Raw genomic sequence first — 26,727 nt, 5'->3', positions numbered from 1 at the left:
AAGCTACTTGATGCTATCCTGAGAGTAGCAATGGAAATCCTTTTGAAAAGTATCTTAATAAAAGCCTCCTAATGAAACAGTTCTCAGTGAGGATTTCTGTGAATAAAAGTGAATTCTAAAGAGGGAAAGCATGATTTGGCTGGTTTAATTCCCATTTGTTTTGATTGACTCGAGTGTTGTTCTTGGTCTCTGGAGTAGGTATTGAATCTTCTTGCTGTCTTTTTAAAAACATATCCTTTGGTGCTCCTTCATTTCCTTGATCTGTAGGAATATCTGAGGTCAAACTGTGTATAGAGCCAAATATTTGTGAGGAGAGAGTACCAAAGACTCATGGATGATGTTTTCTTAAGACAATAGAAATGTGCACATAAAGAAAACCCTACAGTCATTAAAGGAGTACCAGTTCCCTTGCCCAAAGCTTTTAATAGCAGGCATCATGCTCCAAAACTGATTCTTGTTAACCAGTCACAGAACTCTGGCATCTGGGTCCTTCTTTAGCTATGTTGCAGGTGTATTAGACAGAATTAGCTAGGTGCCATACATGACAGATTTGGATTGTCATAGGACAGTAGTAAAATGGTAGTTATTTACTTTGTTGTTGTAGTTTCACAGCCAGAGATGAGATCTGTGTGTGTCTCATTTATTCCAATGACATGGCTGATGGAGGCGCCAGTGGAACTTTGAAAGCCGCAATGATGTTTTAGTGCATTTTGGTTGCCTAATAAAGATATTATTCTTTTGTAGATTTTGGATTTTCTTATATTTGGTTGACTTCAAGTGTTATGCACTTTGATGTGGGAGCATCGGGGTGATGGTGCTATTTGCCGACACCAGCTTGGACATAAAAGTGTTTTGCCCATCCCAGGTTTATTTTTTTCCCCCTTGAAAATCTACCCAATTGGGTGGAAGATCTAGTGGCAGTCAGTCATATATGCTCATTTCAGAGACAATGTCTAGCCCTCTTTGACTGTGGCTTTAACCATTGCCACTAGCCTAGTCAAAATGTCATCTTACTCAACACAACCTGATAGCATTCTCATTACGGTATCGTTATTGCTCTTGCTATTTTGCAGCACAATTGTGCAGCAGAAAAATTCTACATGTCTGTTTTTCTAAACAATGTGACATTTCCCAAATGACCTTTTGTATAATTGTCTTACAATTTAGTAGGACTTAGGGATGCATTCTAGAATAGAATGGAACTTAGTGGTTTTTATATTAGCTATATAACAATGCTTAAATAGGAATGATAATAATCTGTCTTGAGCCTTTATAGTGGTTGTAGCAGACAGTTTTATACTAGGATATTTATCAACTTTGGAAGTAAGGATGGAGATAAAACAGCATACTCAGATAGCAATGCCTGAGTATTACAAATAGTGTGATACAGGCATAGTTACCAGCTGTGAGTTAACATTTTACATTTGGACATTCACAGCTCCTGATAAATAATCTGATGGTCTTTTTGCCAGGTTTATTTTACTTTATTAATTTGCCAGTGGAACAGTGTCACAGTTTATATCCCCTCCATTCATTTTCAGTACCATCAAATGACTGGCCATTAAAAAGGTCTAAACTGGAGCCTGTTAGAGTGTGAATTCTGTGCTTAGCAGCTGAAGGATTTTAGAGCATTTTAGGGCACCAAATCCCTGATTGGAGTGACAAGAGTTATAAACTGCATTTGCAGGTCAAGTGAAAAAGCTTGGCTTTGGAACTTCTGTGAATTTGTTTGTATGGATGGATTTGCATGTGGATGCTGGGAGGCACTTTTTAAGGCTCTGCAAGCTTTTGCTTCCTGGATGACACATAAGAAGCTGTGCTATGTTGAATGACAGGTTCGATCAGCTCTGGAAAGCCAGCGTGGTGTAGTGGTTACTGGTCTATTACTTTGGAGACCAGGGTTTGAATCCTGGCTTGACCATGTAAGTCCACATTTTTCAAAATGAATATCAGACAAGAGACCATGTCATCTACATGTCTATTTTTCTGACCACAGCATACTTTGCTCTTTCTCTGAAGTGTTCAAAGTAGCTCTTTTAAAGAAAGTATGTGGGGTGGTGGTGGTGGTGATGGAAAATGTATGTGTTTTTTTTGGGGGGGGGGGGTGGATCAGTTTTGTAGAGCAAGGAAAGAAATAGTGTTATCCTTTAATAATGCCCAGGGGGCATGTACACTGAAGAGGTAATGTAGCTTGCAACCACTTTAACTGCTGTGGTGCCATCCTACAGAATCATGGAATTTGTAGTTTTGTGAGCAAAGAAGGCTAAAGACCTTGTAAAACTAAAAACCTCAGGATTCCATAGAATGGAGCTAGAGAACTTAAAGTGGTGTCAAACTACATTATGTCTACAGTGTAAATGCCCCATGGGCCTTGTTAAAGGATAAGACTATTTTGGCACCAATGCTCTGCCTTGCTGTTGCTTCTTGTCAAAACCCACAGAGGAAAACTTCCATTTCTGCAGCCACAAATTCTACTCATTCTCCTCTAAATGTCCTTGCTTTTGTCCCATGACAATCTATCAGATGGATACTCTTGGTCTCTGTATACTAAGTAGAAACATCAAATGCACATCCCAAAGATAGTTCTTGCTAGCTGATCACTTCTGTTTTGAAAGAAATCCCTTCCTGGGACTTCAACTATATCTTAGAGCCAGGCCAAGTGAGCTGAATCTATATGCAAAGGCACATGATATAGATCTTGTATCTTGTAGCACCTTTGAGAATAACTGAAAGAAAGAAGCTGGTGGCATGAGTTTTTGCAGACTTGAATGTACTTCCTCAGATGCATCTGTAGGATGCCTGGCACAGTAGCCTTAAAATAAATTTCATAGCTGTGAATTCATCTTTCTAATAAGGAGATGCAGAAATGTGTGGATGGGATAGATGTTTCCCAGATCCACAGGAAATTATTCTCTCAGGACTTCTCAGTTTCAATTAAGAAAAGAAATATAAGCAGATAGCTAAGTATTAGACACATCTGCATCATGTGACTGTAATTGCCAGCACCCGATAACAATATCACAGCAAAGGCCTTTCTGGAGACAACACTCAACCAAGCTGCATTTTGTCCCTCCCCCACAAGTTTGTGCGCACAATTTTCAAAGTTCTCAAATTTGCAATTTTTCTCAGTCCCAAATGGAACCAATCCATAATGGAATCAATAAGTAATTCTAACGCCCAGACCAGAATTCTCACCTCCAGCTTCAAGGTTTGCATTTTAAAAAAGCATTCAGTGTATTGTGGATGCTTGCTCAAACATACACTTCTCCCTGCTCCTCAAAAGATAGGAGAGGAGAATATATGTGTCCTCCACAGTCAGATAACATTACTATAGTACTTATGAGGATTAAAAACAAAACAAAACAGCATACTATCACAACATCTAAAACTGATAACTTTTTGTAAATGAAGTTACTTTGCTAAACTATCACACTTCTTTACAAAATGAGTCCAAGTCTAATGGTCTGATTTTTTAGGAGAGTAGATTTTGACTGAACATTAGAAGGAATGTCTTGACAGTAAGAGAGGATTGGCAGTGGAACCAGTTGCCTAAAGCTCCATTGGGATCACCTTCTTTGGATATTTTCAAAAAGAGGCTGGACAGCTACTTGCTGGAGATCATGCATTGAGCAGGGGGTTGTACTTTATGGCCCATGAATCCCTTTCCACCTCTATGATTCCATGATTCTGTAAGAATCTTTTGGCATTTTAGAATAACAAACATATTTCATGTGGCCTAAGCTTTGAGGACTATTCATCAGATCCATGAAGGGTTGCCTAGAACGTTAGGTATAGAAGTAGTCTAACAGAGAGCTATGCAGTCTGTTTTAGCATAAAAATCCATAAAGAAATCCCTTAGAACCCCCGAAACCCTTGCAAGTCCATAAAAGCTAATGCTAGAAAAAAAATTTTTTAATTAAGTGCCATTGGATTTCTTTATAATAATAATAATATAATAATATTTATTTGTATACCGCCCTCTGGCAAACCAATCCGGGCGGTTTATGGGTTTGGAAGCTGAAGGGTTCAAAACACTGTTAATATTCAAGCTCAGCAATTATTGTTGCAACATCCTTAAGATAAATGCCAGTGAAATAACCTCCTCTTTTTAAAAACTGAAGTATTTCGTTAAAACATATGGATATTTTGCTTTGGTTTCTGGAATCTTGGTGAAATGGTTTGTACAGGTTAGCTATTTTACATACAGAGGGAGGAGAAGAAAGGCTACAGTTTGTGTTGTGTTTTTATGATCTGAGGCAATGTTTTTACATTAGCATATATTTTGAATGCTGTACTGCATTTACCTTTGATACTGTACACTTCAGCCCTAACATTTATAGGGCTGCATAAGCTTTAGCAAAGATGTTAATGAACATTGTTGAAACCTTGCTAGCCAGTTTTAAATTAAGCCATTAAACAATTATTACTCAAGAGACCAGTGGCATCAAAATGGTTGGAGTCACCATGGTGCCACCCCTCCCATTGCCCTCCTCCCATACCACACCATACAGAATCCTTAGTAATATTTCTTGTATTAATGATATTTATAAACTGTAATTCCCATATATGTCTGAACTTAATGGCAGTAGTTGTGACAGAAACAACTAACAAAATTATAATTATTCCTTCAAATTACAATATCATATGCACAGCCTAAATGTATTTATGTGTACATAGTTTCATGTGGTTAAAGTGAAAATTTGGTAAGATGATATGTTTTTAAAGAAAATTACACACACACACACACACACACACACACACACACACACGCCTTGTCCCACTTACGCCATCTCTTCCACTGAGCTCCAGTATTTTAAAGGGATGGAGGCATACACCACAATCTGTTTTTGCCAAAACACAGATATTTGGAGATTAGTGGTGTCACCCCGCTCTTAGGGTGTTCTTGGTGTAGTCCCCTAGTGATGCCCCTGCCAATGACTTCAACTACTACTATTTAGTTTGCATAGAGTATGATAGAATATTCAGTCAAAACCCTACATCATTTTTGTTGCAGTCCCTTCAACCCTGTAAGGTCATCCATTGTCATTGCTCTCATACTCATACTCATTTACTTATTTATTTTCCTCTAAACTTCTTTTCAGTATAGCAAGTTTGGTATTTATGCCTTCATAAATGACTTTACATGTGTGCAAAAATGAACTGAGTAGTTTTGCAATATCTATATTCACCAGAGTTGCTGTAACATTACAGCATACGGGTGTCCATTGTGCAGCGGCAGCCAGTAGAGTGATTGATAAAGCAACCAATGCACATTGGGGCACTCCTCAGTGCACACTCAGATACCATCTTGGAAGTGGCAGAGTAAAATGGAAGTGTCCAATGCACAACGGAAGTCCCCTATATGTATCAGAAGTGCCCAATGCATATCAGAGTACTCTTGGTGCCTTGATGTTCATCTTCTCAATCCACTAATAGGGTTTGGTTTCATTTCTGCACGTAGCTAAAGGTTCATAAAGTTGCAAAACATAGGTTGTGATGTAGGATCTCAGCCTATGTTTTCAAGTTAGTACACAACTCTCAGTGAAAAAGCATAAAAAGAGCAAACAAAAGTACACTCACATACTAAAACATAATAAGATTGCACACACTGATAAATCAGAGAATGATAAGGTCTGGAAACCTTGCCCTCTGAGGAGTGGTTTAGGTATGTTTAGCCTGGAGAAGAGAAAGTTAAGAGGTGACATGACATGATAGCCATATTTAAATATTTGAAGGGACGTCATACTGAGTATGGATCATGTTTGTTTCCTTCTTTGGAAGTTTTTAAACAGAGGCTGGATGGCCATCTTTCGAGAGTGCTTGGATTGTGTTTTGTATTTTGCTGCATGGCAGGATATTGTGGTCCCTGTGGTCCCTTCCAACCCTATGATTGTATGAAGACCAGTAAATAAATAACAACTTCAACATTATAATCAATGCAGCAGTAGAGTACCATCCAAAATCTAGCTGGAATAAAAAAGGTCTTTAAGGACCACTTTCAGGCCAAAGAAAGAGAAAAAATGCATTTCATTGGGGAAGGTGTCCCAGAGAAGTGAGGCTACCACAGATAAGACTCTTTCACAGTTTATCAGAGAAAAAATTAGAACCCCAAAGACTGATCTAAAGGTTGAGAAGGTAAATAAATGCTCAGGTTCTCCTTGTTATAGTTCACTGAGGGCTTTAAACAAATTAGGTTTGGAGATGAATAGATACCCAATGCTATGACAAAAATAGGTTCAATTGGATAAGAATTCTTAGCTTCTACTAGTTTTACGATATCCACTCACAAAGTTCCCAGCAGGCAAAAAACTGGAATCTGGGTCTGCCTGATTGACTTAGCTCCTGTAACAGTTGGGAAGCTAAGGATGAGAGAGAGTGGATTTCTCATTCGTATTATTGTTCTTCTTAACTCCACACAATCAATAGATCCTTAAATCAATGGAATGTACACAGGTCTAATTTATCAAATTCTCATTGATTCACTCTGTTTATTCTTGTTGGGACTAGCAAATGGGTTTAGGCCATTGTTTTTAGGGTGTATGGTTTTTATTGTTCATTTGTGTTGATGTAAGTGTGTATGTATTTTAAATTGCCACTTTATGTCATGTTATAAACTGGATGCAGGGCTCTGGGGATGTACCTGGTGAGATATTAACCACTGCCTCCATCTACAGTCATAGGATGCCATATCAATTGTGAACCTATGGAGCACAGTCTCTGCCAGTGTGGCTGGTTGGCTACACAGCTCTGTAAGAGTCAAGTGGTGAGGTTCAGACACCACTGTTCTAGGGGTATTTTATGTTGAAAGTGATAAGACTACAGAGACAAAATTCCTTGCTCCATTTGTCTAATGTGGAAAATGCTAATCCTTCTCCAGTTTTGAAAAGACACTGAAATTAATACAGATGCCTAAAATACATAAATTAATTTAGGAATGAGCATTAAAGAACTTGAAGACTGAACTGCAATGGTGAAGCAGAAAATATTTTTATAAGAGGATGCCACTAGTGGGCACTGTTACAATGTCATTGTAACTGCTTGAGGAATGGCATGAAATCTTCCATGTCATAATAAATTTGTTAGTCTTTAAGGTGCCAGTGCCACGAGTCTCTTTGTTGTTTTCATTGTAACTGGGTTAGCTGGAGCCTAAAATATAGAATAACTTGTCAGAATGTAGAAAAGACCTTGTTATGTTTTTAAATCCCTTTCCAGCGCTGCCTTCTTGCTTTTGCTCTGATCAAACCAAAAGCGACATTCCATTCACATTCCCCCCTCCCCTGTTCACATACAAATATAACTGCACACACATTTTTAAAAAGCCAACATAGAGTGACCAATAGTTTGCTGTAGACATTTTGGGGGGCAATATCAATGACACTGCTCAAAAGGGGAGTTTTCAGACAGTGTGGTTCCAAGATGGGAACTGTGGATGGAATCACTATTGCGGTTAATCAAAAGTTACATCTCTTTAAGTTATTCACAGTCCCAAAGTCTTAATGATCAAAGCATTATTGCCACAATTGTAAAAGTTCCTCAATCCTGCAAACACTGGGTAGCAGCCTCTGGAAGCAACTGCAGCATGTTCTGTTGATCAGGATTCAGCAGACAGATGTTTCCACCTCCCTCCCACCAGAAATCTCCACTGTGAGGAGGAATTACAACAGGGATCCAGCTTCTAACTGTTGCACCAGAGCTTTCTAGAGACAGGAGGATGGAAATGGCTGAACATTGTGCCGCAGTGCACAGGAAAACAGATCTCCATTGCTTGCAGTAGCTTCTGCCCAGTAAAACAGGACTGGCATGAGTTTGGGCCAGGAGTATACTTAACTAAGGCTGCATCTGCACTGCAGAAATAATACAGTTCGACATAGCTTTAACAGCCATGGTTCAATGCTATGGGATTCTGGGGTTTGTAATTTTATGAGATATTTAGTCTTTTCTGTCAGAGAGCTTTGGTGCCACACAAAGTACAGATCTCAGGATTCCATAGCATTGAGCCATGGCAGTGTCAAACTGCATTATTTCTACAGTATAGATACAGCCTAAGTTGCTGATCTAGGAATTTGGCCCATATTTTCTTCAGCTTCCGTATTTTGGTCTTAGATGTTTTGTTTCTTTTCACACTTGTAACAGCTGCTGTCTTTACAGTCACACTAGCTTTTGGAGCTCACTGGTTTCTTCATCAGACAAAGCTGCAAAATCTGGCAGAGCAGAGACTTCCCCAAGAGACTGGGAGCACTCATGTAGCAAAGTAGATAGATGTAAACACAGTTCTCACAGCAAGAGTGTGTTTTGTAACTTCAAATAAAGCAGCAAAACTTCATTGCCTGTTTTACTTCTTTTGTTTCCAGGCAATTTATGGCTGTGAGATGGTAGCATCACTTTTTATTTATACTGACACTTCTTCATAACATCTCAAAGCTAAAATATAGATGCTGTGATGCCAATACCATCTCTTCCCTTCCTCTGAATACTTTCTTAATATTTATGTTTGCTTCAAAAGCCAGTGTGATATATTTTGTGCCTTTTGGTAAGTCTAATTAGGGTATCACCAGATGGGCTTTTAGTGGTTTGATTGCATGCTTGTTTTATGTTCATAGAATCATAGAGCTGGAAGAGACCCCAAGGGTCATCCAGTTCAATCCCCTGCCATGCAGGAAGACATAATCAAAGCACTCTCGACAGATGGCCATCCAGCCATCTGCGGAAAAACCTCCAAAGAAGTAGACATCACCACACTTGGAGAGAGTGTGTTTCACTGTCAAACAGCTCTTCTGTCAGGAAGTTCTTCCTAATGTTAAGGTGGAATCTCTTTTCCTGTAGTTTGAATCCATTGCTCTGGGTCCTATTCTCTGGAGCAGCAGAAAACAAACTTGCTTCATCTTCAGTTTGGCATCCTTTCAAATATTTAGATGGGGGTATCATATCACCTCTTAACCATCTGTTCTCCAGGCTAAACATACACATCCCTAAATCACTCCTCATAAGGCATGGTTTCCAGACCTTTCGCCATTTTGATTGCCCTTCTTTGGACATGCTCCAGCTTGTCAAAATCCTTTGTGAATTGTGGTGCCCAGAACTGGACACAATATTCCAGGTGGGGCCTGACCAATACAGCTACCTCAGTTACTCGTTAAAGCAGTGTGGGCAACTGTGTGGGGACATTGTTCATTTCTTCACAACCCACCAGTGGACTGCAGCCCTCCCCACAGCAAATATAAATACCTATATTTCCCTTTGCAGTCCCATTCAAAATAGGAACGTAATGTTGTTTCACTTTTTATTTATACTGTCACCATTTTGAGATGAACTGAAGAGAAAAACATATTTAGGGGACAGTGGAGGGTTCTTGTGGTGATGGGGTGGGATACTGTCCATGTTGGAAAGAACTATAAAATTGGAATCCAGCTTCTCTGTGTGTATGTCAGCTTTGTTTCAGTATAATTTTGAAGCATTTACCAATATTCACTAATGTATTCAAACCTGGGATGAGAAGAACTTGACATTTAATAGAAAACTGGAAACAGGCTCAAGCAAAATGGTCCCACTGTGGTGGAGGTGGAAGTGATGATGATGTTGATGATGACGGATGTTAGCTGGGATGCAAAGTAACAGAGCCAGGGTATATCAATCTCTACACAAATGATTTGTGTGTATCTGCCTTCAAGTTGCCCATTGGCTTAAGGTGACCCTAGATGTTCCATAGAGTTTTCTTGGGCAAGGAATACTCTGTAGCCAGTCTGCAGTATGCATTCCTCCACTCATTGATGTTCCAGACAGGGATGAGGAAATCTGCTACTTTTCCATTATCCCGCTTTCAAATGTAACTCTTTCTAGATTTCAGTCTAACCGAACGGTGGGCAGCTGTATGGGGATGGGGGCCAATTTTCCTTCCCCTAGACTACATCCCTTGCAAAGTACACTAAATCCTTTCTTTTTCATTTGTTCCCCCTCCAAAATGCTGGCAAGAAATAATACCACTGAATACCCAAGTTAGGATTGTCCATGCCATTGTATTTCTCATTTTTATGTTTGGTTGTGAAAGCTCATGAAAGCTGATAGGAAGAAAATCAGCTCATTTGAGATGTGGTGCTGGAAGAGAGTTCTATGGATACCATGGACTGCTAAAAAGAGAAATAAATGGGTGCTAGAACAAAGAGTTCAATTCCCTGCTTGGCCATGAAACCCACTGGGTGACCTGGAACAAGTCCCATGCTCTCAGCCTCAGGGGAAGGCAATGGCAAACCTCCTCTGAACTAATCTTGCCAATAAAATCCCATGATAAGTTCGCTAGGGTTACCATAGTTCAGTAATGATTTGAAAGCACACAACAACAAGAACAGAAGAAATCAAGCAAACACAGGCCAAATACAATGACTTCTCCTTGCTCTCTCCATGGGGAGACCAGATGAGATACAGCTCAAACCCTGGTTCTCGTGCAAATAGGCCAGAGAACATATGAGAAGTTCAGCACAAGGCATGGGGTATATCCCCTTTAAAATGAATTATTAAATGTTATGTTTTGCTCTGGATCTTCCAGGTGGTTGCTTGAAAGACACTCTGCTGAGCTGCCTGGTGCATCTACCACTGCTTCCAGTCTGAAGCTAGAATCAGGTTCCCAGCTGTGTGATAGTTGCTGGGTGCCTTGTTCTGACCTCAGAGTAAAATGATTTCTGGCTGTGGCAGATGCACCAGACGGCTCTGCAGAACATGTTTCAAATAGACTGCCAATGTTGAAATGGAGGGCCAGGTAATGGGGGGAAGTCAGGGCAAGTCTGGGGCTGGGATACTCCAGGCTGCCCCCAGAGTAACCTGGCTGATGCAGACAAGGCTGAAAACAAGATGATTAAAGAGAGACTGTTATACGTTAGACACATTGTGAGAAGACATGACTCACTAGAAAAGGCAATGATACTTGGGAAGGTAGAAGGCAATAGGAAAAGAAGAAGACCGGTTTACAGGTAGATAGAGTCAATCAAGTAGGCCATGGCCCTGAGTCTGCAAGACCTGAGCCGGTCTGTTGATGATAGGGTGACTTGGAGGTCTCTCATTGTTAGAGTCAACATAGATCAAAATCAGCTTTACAACAATTCACAACAGCAACAGTGATCTCACAGAGCCTCTGCATAAGGCAAAGTGGTGGTTTTCAGCTCCCATGCCAGTGGAACAACGAATCCACTGCAGGATTTTGGTAGTACTTTAAAGGATCCCCCCCCCCCTTTTAACCTGGGAATAGGTTAAAGTTTGGTTTGAAATCTGGAATGGATTCACTGCTAACTGGCATGGAAGCCACCAGCTGCCACTGCAGTGACAATAGTTTCATTTCTAGGTCAAAGCCGTAGTAAGGTTCTCAGTTAAAAAGACTCTCTTTGGGTCAGGGGAAGAGAAGAGGCCATTCTATTCAGGATGAAGGGCTTGATAAAGCCTATTATATTTCAGGAAGGCACTTTCAATGCGTAATTGTTTGCCAAAGATGTTGAATTGCCTTTAGAGACCAACAATAAGTAGTTAAGAGCTGTAAGAGAAGAAAACAGATTGTATTGTAATTAAACTAGGCATAGCTCACTCGCACACCAACTCTTCCAATGCATGACCATTCATAGTGAGCTTTTGTAGGAATGACTTCCTTGCAAAGTCAGAATAGCTACATTGTTGGAAGCAGTAATCTGTTTAGGGATCATTGTAAAGACCTTGCACTTGTTAAGGAAGCTACTTCCATGTGGTCAAAAAAGACAGCACAGGTTTTCACATTGTTGGCATAGGCTTATTTATGTGTATAGGTGCGAATGTAGAGATCATACAAAACTTCCATGCAGATGAAATACAGTTTGACACTTCTTTAACTGTCATGGCTCCATCCTGTGGAATCTTGGGATCTATAGTTTGTTGGGATAGCAGAGCTGGCTGACAAAGAAGGCTGGGGAGAATACCGCACTGTGTTCTGAGAACGTTCTGGGAACCTGATGGGAATGGAACACATTTAAGTATACCACACGTATGTGTTCCCATCAGGTTTCCAGAACATTCCCAATGTATTCCACATGTGTTCCAGGGAGGGGACGGATTAGATGTGTTCCCAGAGGGCTGTAACATTCTCAGAATGTTCCACAAGAGGTCTGTGCAGTATTCTTCCGTTTTCAAATCCGTTCTCTCATTCCTCCATCTCCAGATTGGCTGAAAGAATGACAGGCAGGGAGGCAGCCAGGTGAGCGACTGCAGTGAGGGAAGGGGTGTGTGTGTGTATATGTGTGTGTGTGTGTGTGAGGGGGGAAAGAAGGAGGGAGAGAAGGAAGAAAAAAGGGAGAGAAGGTGGGACAAGGGAGAGAAGAGGAAAGGAGGGAAAGAGAGAGAAAGAGAGAGGGAAGGAGAAAATGGAAAGAGGGAGAGAGAAGGAAGGATAAGCAGTGAGAAAGAGAGTGAAGGAGGAGGGCAAAACAGAGGGAAAAGAGAGAAAGAAGGGAAGGAGGGGACCAGGGCAGAGAGCAAGAGGGAGAGGGTCTGGCTGCTTCTGCGGGGGCCTCTAGTGTCATGTCCAGTGGGGCTCCTGTGCTGTCACAATGCAGGAGGCAGGGATGCCAGGGATGCCCAGGACCCTCTCCTCCTTCAATCCAGGAGGGAACCCACAAAAGCTTCTCTGTTTGGAGCACCACACAAAAGCAAGCAAACAACTCCCAGAATTCCATAGCAAAGAGCTAGACAAGAGTTAAAGCGGGGAAGGAAGCTCACAATCTGAAGGCACACAATACATGCACACACACACAGGAGGCAAAGGGTGACAAGCTGCAAAAAAGGGGAACTGGAGTGACAGCAGAGGACTCTGCCTTTCAAACCGGTTTAAAGAGCTGCAATGGCTGCCGGGGCTAAATACCCAGATTGAGGTATTTGTAGTGGGCACTTGCTTCCAGAGGCATTCGGAGGGGCAGAAACCGAATCTTCCCAGTTCCTTACAGTCCTCCAAACGAAATACGCATGCGCTACAGCAAAACGTTCTGGGAACGTTCTCAAGAAAAAGAGATGCGCTGTGCGGTAAAATCCATTCTCCACATGTTCCCATCACGTTCCACTTTCCTCAATGCGGTAATATCCGTTCCCAGAATGTTCCATCTCGGAACGTTCTGAGAAGGATATGCGATAATCTTCTAAGTGTCTCACAAATCCCAGAATTCCATAGCATTGAGCCATGGCAGTTAAAGCAGTGTAAAACTGCATCATTTCTGCAGCATAGATGCAGCCTTACTTTGAGTTGTTCAGCAGTCACCCTGGCTGCATCTGCATTGCAGAATTAATGCAGTTTGACAGCACTGAAACTGCCATGGCTTGGTGCTATGGAATTCTGGGTTTTGCAATTTTGTGAGATATTTAGTTTTCTCTGTAAGAGAGCTCTGGTGCCACAACAAACAACAAATCCTAGGATACTATAGAGTAAAGTCCATTAATTCTGCAGTACAGGTGCAACCTCTGTTTCTCTACAGAATTTGGTATGTCGTTTCTCATATTTTGCACCTCACTGTAAGGAGGAATCTACAGCTTCACATTGACATTTGAACTTGGTCCCCAACTCAGGGCCAGCTGGTCCATGACAGCTGTTCCTTCCATCGGATTGGCTGCCTACACTGAAATCTGTTTTATAATTGTTTACTTTGTTTTCTGTTTAAAATGATCTTTTAGCTTGTAGGAACATGGTGTAGCATTTTCAGATAAATAATTTTGTTTTAGGTGAAACTGGATAACAAGTTTTAGGGTATTTAGAATTCTCAATTCAAACTAACCATTCTCTTGGTATTCTTTTGGCTGTCTCAAAGTTCCTCAGCTGTTTTGCCCGAAGAAACATGTGAGGTCCCCATCAGCACCACCACTTCGCATTGACTTTGGATGTTGCTTTAGATATCAGGGTCAACTGTGGAAAATAGATCAGGATCTATTAGTAACACTCTGCAGGATTAGCATTAGATTGGCAAGAGTTTCCTGTTCCTAAACAGCAGCAAAATTATTTATTCCTCCTAAAATAAACTGATCAAATGCAGAAATCCTGGGGTAATCGACAGGGAACTTATGTGTGGAAGCGCTATGAGTTCTATTCTGTTTTGGTACTGAAATCAAATTCCTAGACTCACTTTAATTAATTCTTAAGAGTAGACCTAAGTCTATGAAAGCCTATGCTACCAACTTCTTTCTCTTACAAATATTCCACACTGCAGTAATAAAACAATTTGACACCACTTTAACTGTCAAGGCTCCATCCTGTGGAATCTTGGAATTTGTAGTTTGGTCAAGTATTTAGCCTGGTCTGTCAGAGAAGTCAGTGCCTCACCAAACAACACATCCCAGGATTCCATAGAATGGAGCCTAAAATCACCCAGAGCAGCCTAGGAATGTGGCAAATATTGCTCCCACCGCCTCTAGAGCAGTGATTCCCAAACTTTGGTTTTCCGGGTATTTTAGACTTCAGGTTCCAGAAACCCTAGCCAGCTTGGCCAACAGTCAGAAATTCTGGGACCTGACATTCAAAACATCTGGAGGACCAAAGTTTGGAAACCGTTGCTCTAGAAGGTTGTTTGTGGCATTTGGGAACTTTTTAAATTTTAGACAATTGGGGTGGAGATGTGACACTCTGTATGGGGGTGCGAATTAGGCCTTTTAGCATCCCACAGTTGCTCATTCTTGTCCTAGATACAGTTAATACACTCAACCATCACTTTCCCTCGGATGGCACAGCCCTCGGATAAACTGGCAAAAAGATTGCTTTTTGAAAAACAAACAAAACACATGTCTCTATCATCACTCCCTTTCAGGTTGTGAAGACAATGGTTACATCCTCCCTGCTAAACAGATCTGAAGATGGTAGACATCCTGTAGAAAATGTTTGGAAACATCCAGTTGAGCCTTCATCTGATTGCTTTGTTTCCTCCAAAAGATTTTTTCATCACTTTTTAATGACACTTTCACCTTGTCATCCCATCATGGTTCCTGTACTGGCTTAAACCATTTCCTAAAATGCTCCTTCTGCTTATTATATTGTTATTGAAGGAAGATGTCTGTGGGAACTTTGGTCTTTTGGTTTCTGCACAGTCCAGTGAGAGAAGAGTGGTGGCCTACATGCCTGGCGACATTATCATTGGAGCTTTGTTCTCTGTCCACCACCAGCCATCCGTTGACAAGGTCCACGAGAGGAAATGTGGAGAGGTGAGAGAGCAATATGGGATCCAGAGAGTGGAGGCAATGCTTCATACCCTAGATAGGATTAATCAAAACCAGACGCTGTTGCCCAACATAACTCTAGGCTGTGAGATCAGGGATTCGTGTTGGCATTCAGCAGTCGCACTTGAGCAAAGCATTGAGTTCATCCGGGACTCTCTCATCTCAGCAGAAGAAGAGCAAGGACTGATGAAGTGTGTGGATGGATCGTCATCTTCTTTCCACTCCAAGAAGCCCATCGTTGGTGTCATTGGACCTGGGTCCAGTTCAGTGGCAATTCAGGTGCAAAACCTGTTGCAGCTTTTCAACATACCTCAGATTGCCTACTCAGCCACAAGCATGGACTTAAGTGACAAGACCTTGTTCAAATATTTCATGAGAGTGGTACCCTCAGATGCACAACAGGCTCGAGCTATGGTGGACATTGTCAAGAGATACAACTGGACCTATGTATCTGCTGTACATACTGAAGGTAAGGGAAGGCGTTTTTCCCCTTTATACAGGTGTGATATTCTGATGTTCCAAATGGCAGTAAATATACCATGTTCTGGGTTCAGAATATACATACCATGTTCCTGGTTAACGTATTGTTGCCTTGACTTGAACCTTGAATTTCATTATTATTATCATATTCATTATTATAATCATTACTATTTCATACACAAAAATACTGAAATAGTAAACATAACTGAAATAAACACAACACAGTAGACAATATACGAGTCTATACATTTTGGACACAGAGAGAATGAAAAAAGAATTACTGTCTGTGACGTTCCTTTCTTTATTTGATGGCATATACACATTTTAAGAGTCTGGCAATCAGTGAAGATGTGTTCAGCTAATACTGAAATGAAGGTAAGCCTTTTCGCTCTTGTAGTTCTTGTTGTGACTGCTGATTTGAAGAAACCAGTGTTATCTTTTTGTTGTTAAAAGTTTATTTGTCATAAATAAATACAATAATTTATGGATTCAAAAGAGATCCTTATTGTTCTGATATTTGCCCCTAGCCTTCAATATTGTTTTATTTGTGGGTAGGATAACTGTATATGCTCTGTGTTTACCATTTCTACTTTCCATTCTCATAATTTAGCATTTTCAGAAGCACAGGTTTTTCTGTTGCCCCATGGGACTAGTTGCCACCATGATTAGCATTATGCACCATTTCCTATTAAATTGATACACTGAAATATTTTATTCCCCTTTATTTAGTTGTAATAACACATTTCTTTAGGAATTATTTGTTTTCTGAATACAGATGAATTGTCCCCAACAGTACAGGATGAAGCTCCAAATGCATCCTGGGGCAAGCAGTCTAAAGTTCTTCCTCCCACTCTGCAACCAAGTGGTTGGTTGGGTGTAAGTGTGGGAATATGTCCCTGTGCCTAGTCTAGAGATCTGAGGAGATGTCATGTAGAAGATGGAGTGAATTATTTTTTGCTGCTTGAGAGACTGGAGATGCAAGGTGGGAGTGCATTTATACTGTAGAAATAATGTGGTTTGACACCAGTTCAAGTACTGTAGCTCCATCCTATGAAATCCTGGGATTTGTAGTTTTACATGGTCTTTAGCCTTCCCTGCCAAACAGTAGTGGCACTCCACAAAACTACACATCCCAGAATTCTGTAGAGTGGAGCCATGGCAGTTAAAGTGGTGTCAAACTGCATTATTTCTACAGTGTAAATGTACCCTAGGACATAAACCAAAGGATTTAAATTAAAAGAAAAGTGATCCCACCTAAACAGTAGGAAGAATTTCCTGACAGTAAGAACTATACAACAGTGGAATAGACAGCCTTGGAGAGTGGTGGACTCTCCATCTTTGGCAATCTTTAAACAAAGATTGCTTTTGTAATAGATTACCATTCACATCCTCCAAGGATGGCAGTGGCAAACCCGCTCTGTAGAAACTTACCAAGAAAACCCTATGGTAACTTTTCCTTAAGCTTGCCCATTTTAATGTGGGTTTTGGGGGACAGATCAGGAGACAGATCTGAGCCATGACATTGCAGCTACATGTTTGGTGAAGGATTTCAGCCCACATTTTTTTCCTCCTCAGAATAAATTCTCCACTACAGGGAGAATACTGTATGAGCAATATCCATTTTCTCCTGCAAGAGGGAGAAAACTGCCATAACTTTTCATCCTTGCACACAAGGATTAAATAGCTGAGAATCTACTTCCTTAGTGTATCTGCATTCACATAGAGAATATGGTTTTATGTACAATCACCATTCAACCTCTTCCCCCGCTCCCTTTTTTCCCTGTATATCTTAAAGGAAATTACTTTCACTGCTTTCCTGGAAACAAGAGACTAATCCTTCATCCATGGGACAAAACTCCATACAAACATAAACTCACATTTATACCTCTCTTTTAGAAGACAGAAACAGGAAACAAACATACAAAAATTTCCCCAGAAATGCACACACAGTGCAGAAAGAAATACAGGTAGATGTGCTGTCTTGAATACAACAGCAAGTTAGGACAGGAGAGGAGCAAGGCTGGCCCAAGACATTATTGGTTGCTTGATGTTGTCCAGGAAATGCCCTCCATTACTCACTATCTTCTTCTAAACTGGGAAAAAATAATTGTGGATGAATTTTGTTGTCTGTTTTTTCTTACTTGACTTTCAGTGTGTCACATTAAACTGGAATCGATGGGATTCTGAAGGTTAGTTTGACAGACTGTTTGACACTGATGAGCTACAAGAAGGTCCATCTCAAAATAGGGCATCTTCTGGAGTCTAGCAGTAATGCAGAGATTATCAATGTTATTACTGTTTTCTCTCATTGCTGTCACCACCATTACCACCACCATCATCTTCATTGTTAAATCAAGGATCTCCGGGTGGCCTAGGGAAGAATCTTTTCTGAAGCTTTTGCTGCCTATCAAACTTGACAACACTGGGCAAAATGAACCAATGATTCCTCCCATCCTCATCCTCCTTATCATTATCTTTTTTACAAGTTAATATCGAACCACCTGCCCTCTCCTGGTTTATTCTCCAGGAAACATGCAAATGCCACTTCTGAACAAAGGTGATAATAGAGAGGGAAAAACAGGTAGAAATAGGGATGTGACAAAAGCTCCTTGCTGTTTGTTAAATGTATGGGGTTTTGTTTTTCTCAATGTAAGCTCAAGTGTTTACGAGCTCTTAAGTTTGCCTTGTGCTCAACAGAGGTGTGTGAATTTGCAGATACTTAAAAAAAATGCGGCAGACACTTCAGTGGGAAATTCAATGTTCAGAATGTGTGTGTGTGTGTGTGTGTGTGTGTGTGTGTGTGTGTGGTTTTGCTTAAGTAATAAAAATAACAGGACTCCAGACATTCATTTTAATTGTGTGAGCTTCAGTAAAGACAATTTCAATTACTCCACTTGGTTGCACAAAGAAGGGGTAGAGAGAGAAATTCAGTTCTTGTTTGGTACTGTGGAAGGTAAAGACTGCAGAGGGTTTTATTGCTCTCTCCATTCACCACCAAAAGATCCATTGTAACTTCAAATCATGAAAGCAGATGTATGCATGTCTCTTTCACCTGCACCTGACATTACATAAACATACATAGCTACATCAGGATCACCTAGATAACTTGATATTCCCCGTTTTAATTGTGTCTCAATCAAGACAATTTGAATTTCTTCACTGGGCTGCAGGAGGGGAAGGGGAGAAGGAATTCCATTCTAAAAATAAAAAAGGCCACCCTTCCTTGTTATACCCATCAAACATTGTTTTATAGTTCATACCACTAATTGCAAGAAGAGATAGGGTGGGAAAGTCAGCTGTTTCCTCATTCTTCAGGGATATGTCAGGATTTGTTCAACTTCTCTGTGCGGGACAACCCTGATGTTGTCTTACTCTCCAGAAAGGAGCAAAAAGAGTAATAACATTTCCTGTCCCCCTTCAGGGATTGGAAGGATAAAAATTTACATCACTAGATAGAAGAGCACAGAACAACAAGGAGTATATGTGAACCAAGGCAGAACATTTGGCTTCATTCCTGTTCATTTGATCATCTCCATGCCTCTCCCAGAATGTCCAGCATGCACCATATCACCTATAAATCCTTTCCTTGGGACAAAATCCTAGACATATGGGAACAGAAGATTACCATAGGGTGAAACATTGACATCATGTTCTAAGCAAGAACTATGTGGACATGTAGCTGTGTGTTCACATAAATAATGTTTTCCGTGTCACTTACTGCTTAAATAAAGTCCTTAACCCTTAAGTCCTTTAGATGGCATTTTGAAAATGACTGGCTAATTAGCTTAATGAATCTAACACTTGAGGCAAGAGTTGAAATATTTATTGCATCAAAGGCCACTTCAAACAGGAGGAAACATTGGGTAGTCATAGGATGGAACTATATTGGGTCAGAATAACACCAGGTGCTTGTTAGCAGAGTAAGGCTGCAGCTATGCAGCAGAATTAATGCCATTTGACACCACTTTAACTGTCATGGTTCAATGCTATGGAATTCTGGTATTTGTCATTTTGTGAGATATTTAACCTTCTCCATCAGACAGCTCTGATGCCACAATAAGCTACAAATCCCAGGATTCCATAGGATGGAGCCATGACAGTTAAAATGGTGTCAAACGGCATTAATTCTGCTGTGTGGCAGCATCCCAAGAGAATACTTGGGATTCTCTTAGTGGGACCTGCTTGGTTTGCTCACTTATTGTTTCTGGCTATTGACTCAAAGAAGTAATGAATTACCTCTTGCATTCTGAAGACAATAAAACACTGTAAAACAACTCAAATGTCCCATAAAAGAGCAGCAGCTTATGAATGCATACAAACCATTGTGCTAGCAATGAAAATTTTCTGGCATAGCTTTCATAGTCTCCAGTATTTCAGAGTGGAATACTGGGACATGTTGGCTGATCCATATCAGAGTGTGATCTAAGAGGTGTGGCCAGGCAAAAAGAGGGCTAGAATTATTACTGAAGAAGAACACATAAAACTATTATTTTAAGCAGAGAAATCTTGGAATCTATGCACTGAGTTTAGGGATGGAAAATTCTGCCCCTCCTCTGTGAGTCCAGCTGAATTAGCTGGGTGCAAACTACTTCTGCACTTTGAATTCAGTTTGCAACAATTGAAGTAAGGTGAGGATGAAGGGGAAAAGTGAGAAGAGGTGAGAGAAACTGGGACTTTTTAAAAAGCAGCTGAGGAAGTGGGATAGCAGAGGATTAATTGGGACTGTTCCTGCCAAACTGAGAAAAGCTGGATACAGTCCATGTTTTGAAAACATAGGGGCTGTACAGATTGGGAGAAAGGGGTGGCAAGATGCCGCCCCTTTCTGCCCCTGATGGAGACTGCAGCAACCAAACTTCACGGCCTCCAGGAGGCCTAAAAAGAATCCACTCCTCAACGGGTTCTTTTTAGGCCACACATAGGGCTCCTGGCGCGCCCTGTATAGATGGGCGCACACCATGACAGTAGCCTGGTGCAGGGTAGGGTTGCTGAGCATGTAAACGCTCAGCCCCCACACACTCCTAGTTCGGACCTTCTAAAATAAGTGAATGATAACAACATATTACTATTGGATTTGTAACATGGATTATTACTTTCCTTTTCATTATCTTTCTTTACTTTCCAGTACAACATTTTGAAAATGCGTGAGAGCAGAACAAGGATTTCAGTACCATTTTATTCACATGGATTTCAGGAACATTCACTGTGCATTTCCCATTGCTCAGTGGAACAACAGGCAGGCACATTAGCAGATACACAGTGGGCTTCACACAGTCAGCAGAAAGATGATATAGCTATACTATGGTATAATAAGCACACAAATACAGATTTACAGTGCACAAGAACAGTGTAGGATCCCAGCCTTTCAGGGGAAGCTTAACCATTATTGCCATAGATCTTGCCCTCTATGCAGATGGAGAGAGAGAGATCCACATGCCCAGGGACCACAGTTTTGAAGCTCAAATGTATTTTCATTCCAAGTATGCATGTTAAAAACAAATTCAGATATGTCTGACCTGCTGAGAACTGGCTGCATGCAAACACCCTTTGGAGATGTGTGACATTTGGCAGCTAGTTCAGTTCCGATTTGCACTTTAGTCTGAGAGGTTCAGTTCAAATCAGCTCACATCAGGGTTGGATTCCTCAAGCATCCCTAAATATAGCTTCTGAAAGCAATGCCAAGTATCCTCTGAATATACTTGAAAGGTGACCAAAGCATAAGCCATGCTTAGAAGGTGTTTCTGTAAAACAGAACACTGCTTTGTATGATCAGAGAGGAAAAGACCAGAGGGAATAAGGAATACTGAATCTTTGAATTTATATACAAGAGCTATATGCACCAGACTGATACTGATGATAAAACAGTATTATTGTACTATTATGAATACTGGAGGTGATCTCAAAGGACTTTCCACTTTTTTGTGTATTTTGTTTAGCTTTTGTTGACACTTAATATAAAAGTGCTCACATTTCCCCAATCCTCATCATTCTTATTTCTGTTTTCTTTTTTGTTTGTTTGTTTGTTTTGGTTTTCTAGTCCTTGGGATCAGTGGCATCACTAGGGTTCATGCCATTCAGTGCAGTCACCCATGGTGTCACCCCATCTCCATTGAACTCTTCCCATACCACACCATACAGAATCCTTAGTAAATTTTTTTGTACTAATATTACTCATAAATCCAATTCCCATCTATCACTGAATACAATGGTAATAGTTGTGACGTAAACAACTAGAAAAATTAAAATTATACCTATAAAAAACAATATCATATGCATGGCCCAAATGTATTTACATGTACATAGTTCCATGTGGTTAAAGTGAAAATTTGGTATATGATTTTTTTTTTTAAAAATTAAAATATTTTTAATTTTAAAAATTTTAAACTTTTGAAAATTAAAACTTAGGGCCTCTCCTCTCTTCTGGGACTGAGCCTTGCCCCACTCACACTATCTCTCCCCTGAACTCCAGAATTTTAAAGCAATGCAGGTGAGTGCTATAGTCCATTTCTACCAAAAGACAGATGTTTGGGGAGCTGTGGTGTCATCCCTCCTTAGGGTCTCACCTGATGTGGTCCACACCACTCATGTTGCTCTAGTGATGTCCCTGCTTAGGATTGCCAAAGAGTTAGACTGTATCTCAGGCAACAGATTCTGAGGAATAGACCATGTCTCTAGCATGCCACATGGCTTTCCTCCTCCTCATAGCTAAACTATGAGTGCTATAGGGTTTTTTTGTGGCCATGTTCTAGAAGAGTTTATTCCTGACGTTTTGCCAGCATCTGTGGATGCCAGCCATGAAAGCCTTTGACTTCACATATAAGTACTATCTTGAAAAATGTGTGTGTTTATTTGAGTATATTTTTCTCATGTATTACACTTGACACATTTTATTTCAATAGCATACTCCTTGCATATGTGGTTTATGCAAAAGCTTTGCTATTACTGTGATGAGCTTTTAATGATTTATTGTACTGTTTTATTGGATTTTTTTTAAAAAATATTGTCTTTTAATGATTTTAAAATGGTTTTAACTCTATAGAATGTTTACATGTCTGGTGTATTTGCATGTGCAGAGTATTCATATGGTTTTTAATCTGTACTTGTTTTAATAATTTGCAAGCTACTTTGAGACCCATTATTGAAGAAAGGATGATAATAAGAAGAGAAGAAAGGATTATAATAAAGGATGATAACAAACAACAACAACAACAATAATAGCAGCAGCAACAAAAATAATACGGATACATACCGCAATCTATAAAATTCTAGTGATTCCACTGGTGAAGGAAAGATGGCTACTAGCAGTCAGAACAAAAGATTCCAGCCTTTGCCAAACTCTCAAAATTTAAATGCAAATGTCGCTCTTGATATTTGTCTTCTGTTATTGTGTGTGTGTGTGTGTGTGTGTGTGTGTGTGTATTGAATGCTGAACCTGAAATTTGAGGTGACTGAATCTGTCAGTGGAAGAAGAACATTTTGCATATCACTGCAACTTTATTGTTTATAACCATAGGCCATGATATTTTTATGCATAAAAATAAGAAATACATGTGAAAATATAACTCAGCTTACCATATTTCTTCATATATATTTATCAAACCACTCTCCTGCAAGCAAAAACTAGGTCAAATGTAAAACAAGGGAGACAAACAGAAAAGGCTAAATTCTGTTACAGATCACTGCAGAGCTTGGAAAAGTTACTTTTGGGATACAGTGTAGCTGAAGGATTCTGGGAGTTGTAGTCCAAAAAGTAACTATTCCAAGTTCTGCCACTATCAGACAATGACAAATATTCTATAGTAGAACAATACCCCTCCAAATTTGTCACAGATAAATTCTGACGGCTACTGCATGCTAACTCTGGAATATATTATCAGTTGATGATTGTGACATCTTAAAAAAAAAACAACCCACAACTGATTGCTCTTCCATACTGGGACAAGCTGTCAAGTATTTATGGGTGATGCTCAGATATGTCAAATGCTGTTGGTATTGCTTGTCACCTATCAGTTGCTGTCACCTACTGATTGCTACCAAGAACCATCTCTGGGCATCAAATGCTGGCACTGAATATTAAACATTCCCTCACTGAAGTGTGTTTCAGAAATGTTCACCTTTGGAAGTTATCTCAGAAAGCTTTGCAGAGACCTTACTTGTAGAGCCAGTGAATGCTGGTGGCTTCCATATTAGTCAGGTAGGGAACCCTGTCTGGGTTTAAACCCACATTTTAAGGGAGATATCCATGATTCTGAGCCATGCTCCTAAAAAGGTTTCCCATGATATTCTTGCAAACAAGCTTGTAAAATGTGGGCTAGACAAAGTAACTGTTAAATGGATCTGTAATTGGTTGACCGGCCGAACCCAAAGGGTGCTCAACAATGGCTCTTTTTCCTCCTGGAGGGAAGTGACCAGTGGGGTCCCACAGGGCTCTGTCCTGGGCCCAGTGTTATTCAACATCTTTATCAATGACCTGGATGACAGAATTGGGAGCACACTTATCAAATTTGCAGATGACACCAAATTAGGAGGAATAGTTAATACTCCAGAGGACAGGACCAACATTCAAAATGATCTGAATAGACTAGAAAGCTGGGCCAAAGCTAACAAAATGAAATTCAACACAGAGAAATGTAAGGTACTGCACTTAGGGCAGAAAAATGAAATGCACAGATATAGGATGGGAGACACATTGCTGAATGAAAGTACATGTGAAAGAGATCTAGGAGTCCAAGTAGACCATAAGTTGAACATGAGTCAACAGTGTGATGCGGCAGCTAAAAAGGCCAATGCAATTCTAGGCTGCATCAATAAAAGTATAGTGTCTAGATCAAGAGAAGTAATTGTGCCATTGTATTCTGCTCTGGTCAGGCCCCACCTGGAATATTGTGTCCAGTTCTGGGCACCACAATTAAAAAAGGACATTGAGAAACTGGAGCTTGTCCAGAGGAGGGCGACTAAAATGGTGAAAGGTCTGGAAACCTTGCCATATGAGGAACGACTCAGGGAGCTGGGGATGTTTAGCCTGGAGAAGAGAAGGTTAAGTGGTGATATGATAGCCCTGTTTAAATATTTGAAAGGATGTCACATTGAGGAGGGAGCAAGCTTGTTTTCTGCTGCTCCAGAGAACAGGACCTGGAACAATGGATGCAAGCTACAGGAAAAGAGATTCCACCTGAACATTAGGAGGAACTTCCTGACAGTAAGGGCTGTTCGACAGTGGAACAAACTCCCCCAGAGTGTAGTGGAGTCTCCTTCCTTAGAGGTCTTTAAGCAGAGGCTAGATGGCCATCTGTTGGGGATGCTTTGATTTGGATTTCCTGCATGGCAGGGAGTTGGACTGGATGGCCCGTGCGGTCTCTTCCAACTCTATGATTCTATGATTCTATGATTAATAAATCCAGCACTGTGGCTAATGGTGAAGAGTCTGGAAATCATACTTTACGAGGAGAGACCTAGGGAGCTTGGGATGTTTAGCCTGGGTAAGAGATGGTTAAGAGGTGATATGATAGCCCTGTTTAGATATTTGAAGGGGTTTCATATTGAGGATGGTGCAAGCTTGTTTTCTGCTGCTCCAGAGCACAGGGTCTGGAGCAATGGATTCAAACTACAGGAAAAGGGATTCCACCTTAACATTAGGAGGAACTTCCTGAAAGCAGGAGCTGTCCAGCAGTGGAGAGAATGTGTTTTCCTTTAGTGGGTAGCTATACTGACTTATTTATTAGGTCAATTACTGCATTAACCTATGCACCCTTTAACAAGGAGTTAATGCTGAAAAATGGTCTTTCAGATCTATGCATTTGCACCAAGGATAGAAAAGATAGGGAATGAGGAGGATGAGGATGAGGATGAGGATGAGAAGAAGAAGAAGAAGAAGAAGAAGAAGAAGAAGAAGAAGAAGAAGAAGAAGAAAGTGAGGATGTATCTGTTCAAAGTTTCTGAGTCTAAAGTCCACAATTGGGGCTTTGTTATAAACAATTTCACAGTGAGATGGATGGATGGATGGATGGATGGATGGACGGACAGATAGTGAAAAGATGTGGACTTTGGATATTTTCTTCTTTCACAGTTAAAAGATGGATTGGAATGGAAGAAAAACAGATAGCATCAAATCCATCATGAACTCAGCAGGAGTCCAGTTCATAATGTACCTTAGGCCGTTTGGGGCTATTTATATAAAGTTCACCATTTTCAGATCATGATGAGAGTGCCAGAAATGGTCATTATTCAGTGCCATTTGTTTCTTTACAAGTGCATTTGACACAAGCACTTCTAATCACTTAAGAGAAGACAGGAACAACATTGACCTAATATTGTAAGGGACGATACTGCAAATAGTAAGTGACATTACATTCCTGGGTTATGGCTTTCCTGCTGCTGAAGATCCCTGCACCATTTTTATTATGATGGTTCAACAGAACTGCCTTGAGTTTTGCACCAGGAGCAGGTATATTGAGATGCGTACTCTAGTTTTACCCATTGGCTGGCTGATAACTGCATTTCATTGTCCCAGCTTAAAATGAACTATCCAAGTTGCTGAACACCCTTCAAAATACAGTGACATCCAAAATCCACAAAACTTTTATTTGACCAACTAAAATGCACAAAATACATGATGCAAGACTTGGAAGATCCACTGGCGTCTTCCTCAGGCAAAGCTGGTGAAATCATTCAGGAGGGTTAAAAATGAAGATGTTAGTCACAGGCATGCATTTTCTCCAGGTGTTGTTGTGTTGTTCTGTAGAGGAATACTTATGCAAGAAGGTTCCTCTTCCTTCTGACCACATGGCACTGAGAACAAAGCATTCCAATGTCCAAGAGATAAAATTTGAATTCCATTAGCAATACAAAGAGATACTTCTTTGGAGATCCAAGATGTCTCCATCCTTTGTCAGGTCACAGCCACATTTGTTAGGCAGAGAACATTAACTCTCTCAAGAGCAGCCTCCATGCTGTGCATTAGGAAAATTTGAAGTGCTGTTTTGGTAAAACATGTAAAATGTAGTCTTATCTGTAGGCTGGCCCAGTACCATCAGGGGCTAGCCTGAAGACAGA

At 40.4% G+C, this 26,727-nt stretch overlaps 1 protein-coding gene across 7 annotated transcripts in view; it reads left to right on the top strand.

Moving 5' to 3' along the window:
* Positions 1-26,727, top strand: part of GRM5 (glutamate metabotropic receptor 5) — a 305,682-nt gene that overhangs the window by 18,697 nt on the left and 260,258 nt on the right. For all 7 annotated transcript variants that reach the window (XM_042459902.1, XM_042459896.1, XM_042459900.1 and 4 more), the window contains exon 2: positions 14,793-15,667. In XM_042459902.1, the coding sequence (XP_042315836.1) occupies positions 14,995-15,667 (673 nt within the window). In that variant the 5' untranslated portion in view covers positions 14,793-14,994. The remainder of the gene's footprint in view (positions 1-14,792; positions 15,668-26,727) is intronic.

Source organism: Sceloporus undulatus, chromosome 3, assembly GCF_019175285.1.
Source record: "Sceloporus undulatus isolate JIND9_A2432 ecotype Alabama chromosome 3, SceUnd_v1.1, whole genome shotgun sequence".
NCBI classification, from domain to species: domain Eukaryota; kingdom Metazoa; phylum Chordata; class Lepidosauria; order Squamata; family Phrynosomatidae; genus Sceloporus; species Sceloporus undulatus.
This window is presented reverse-complemented; position numbering and strand designations above follow the sequence as displayed.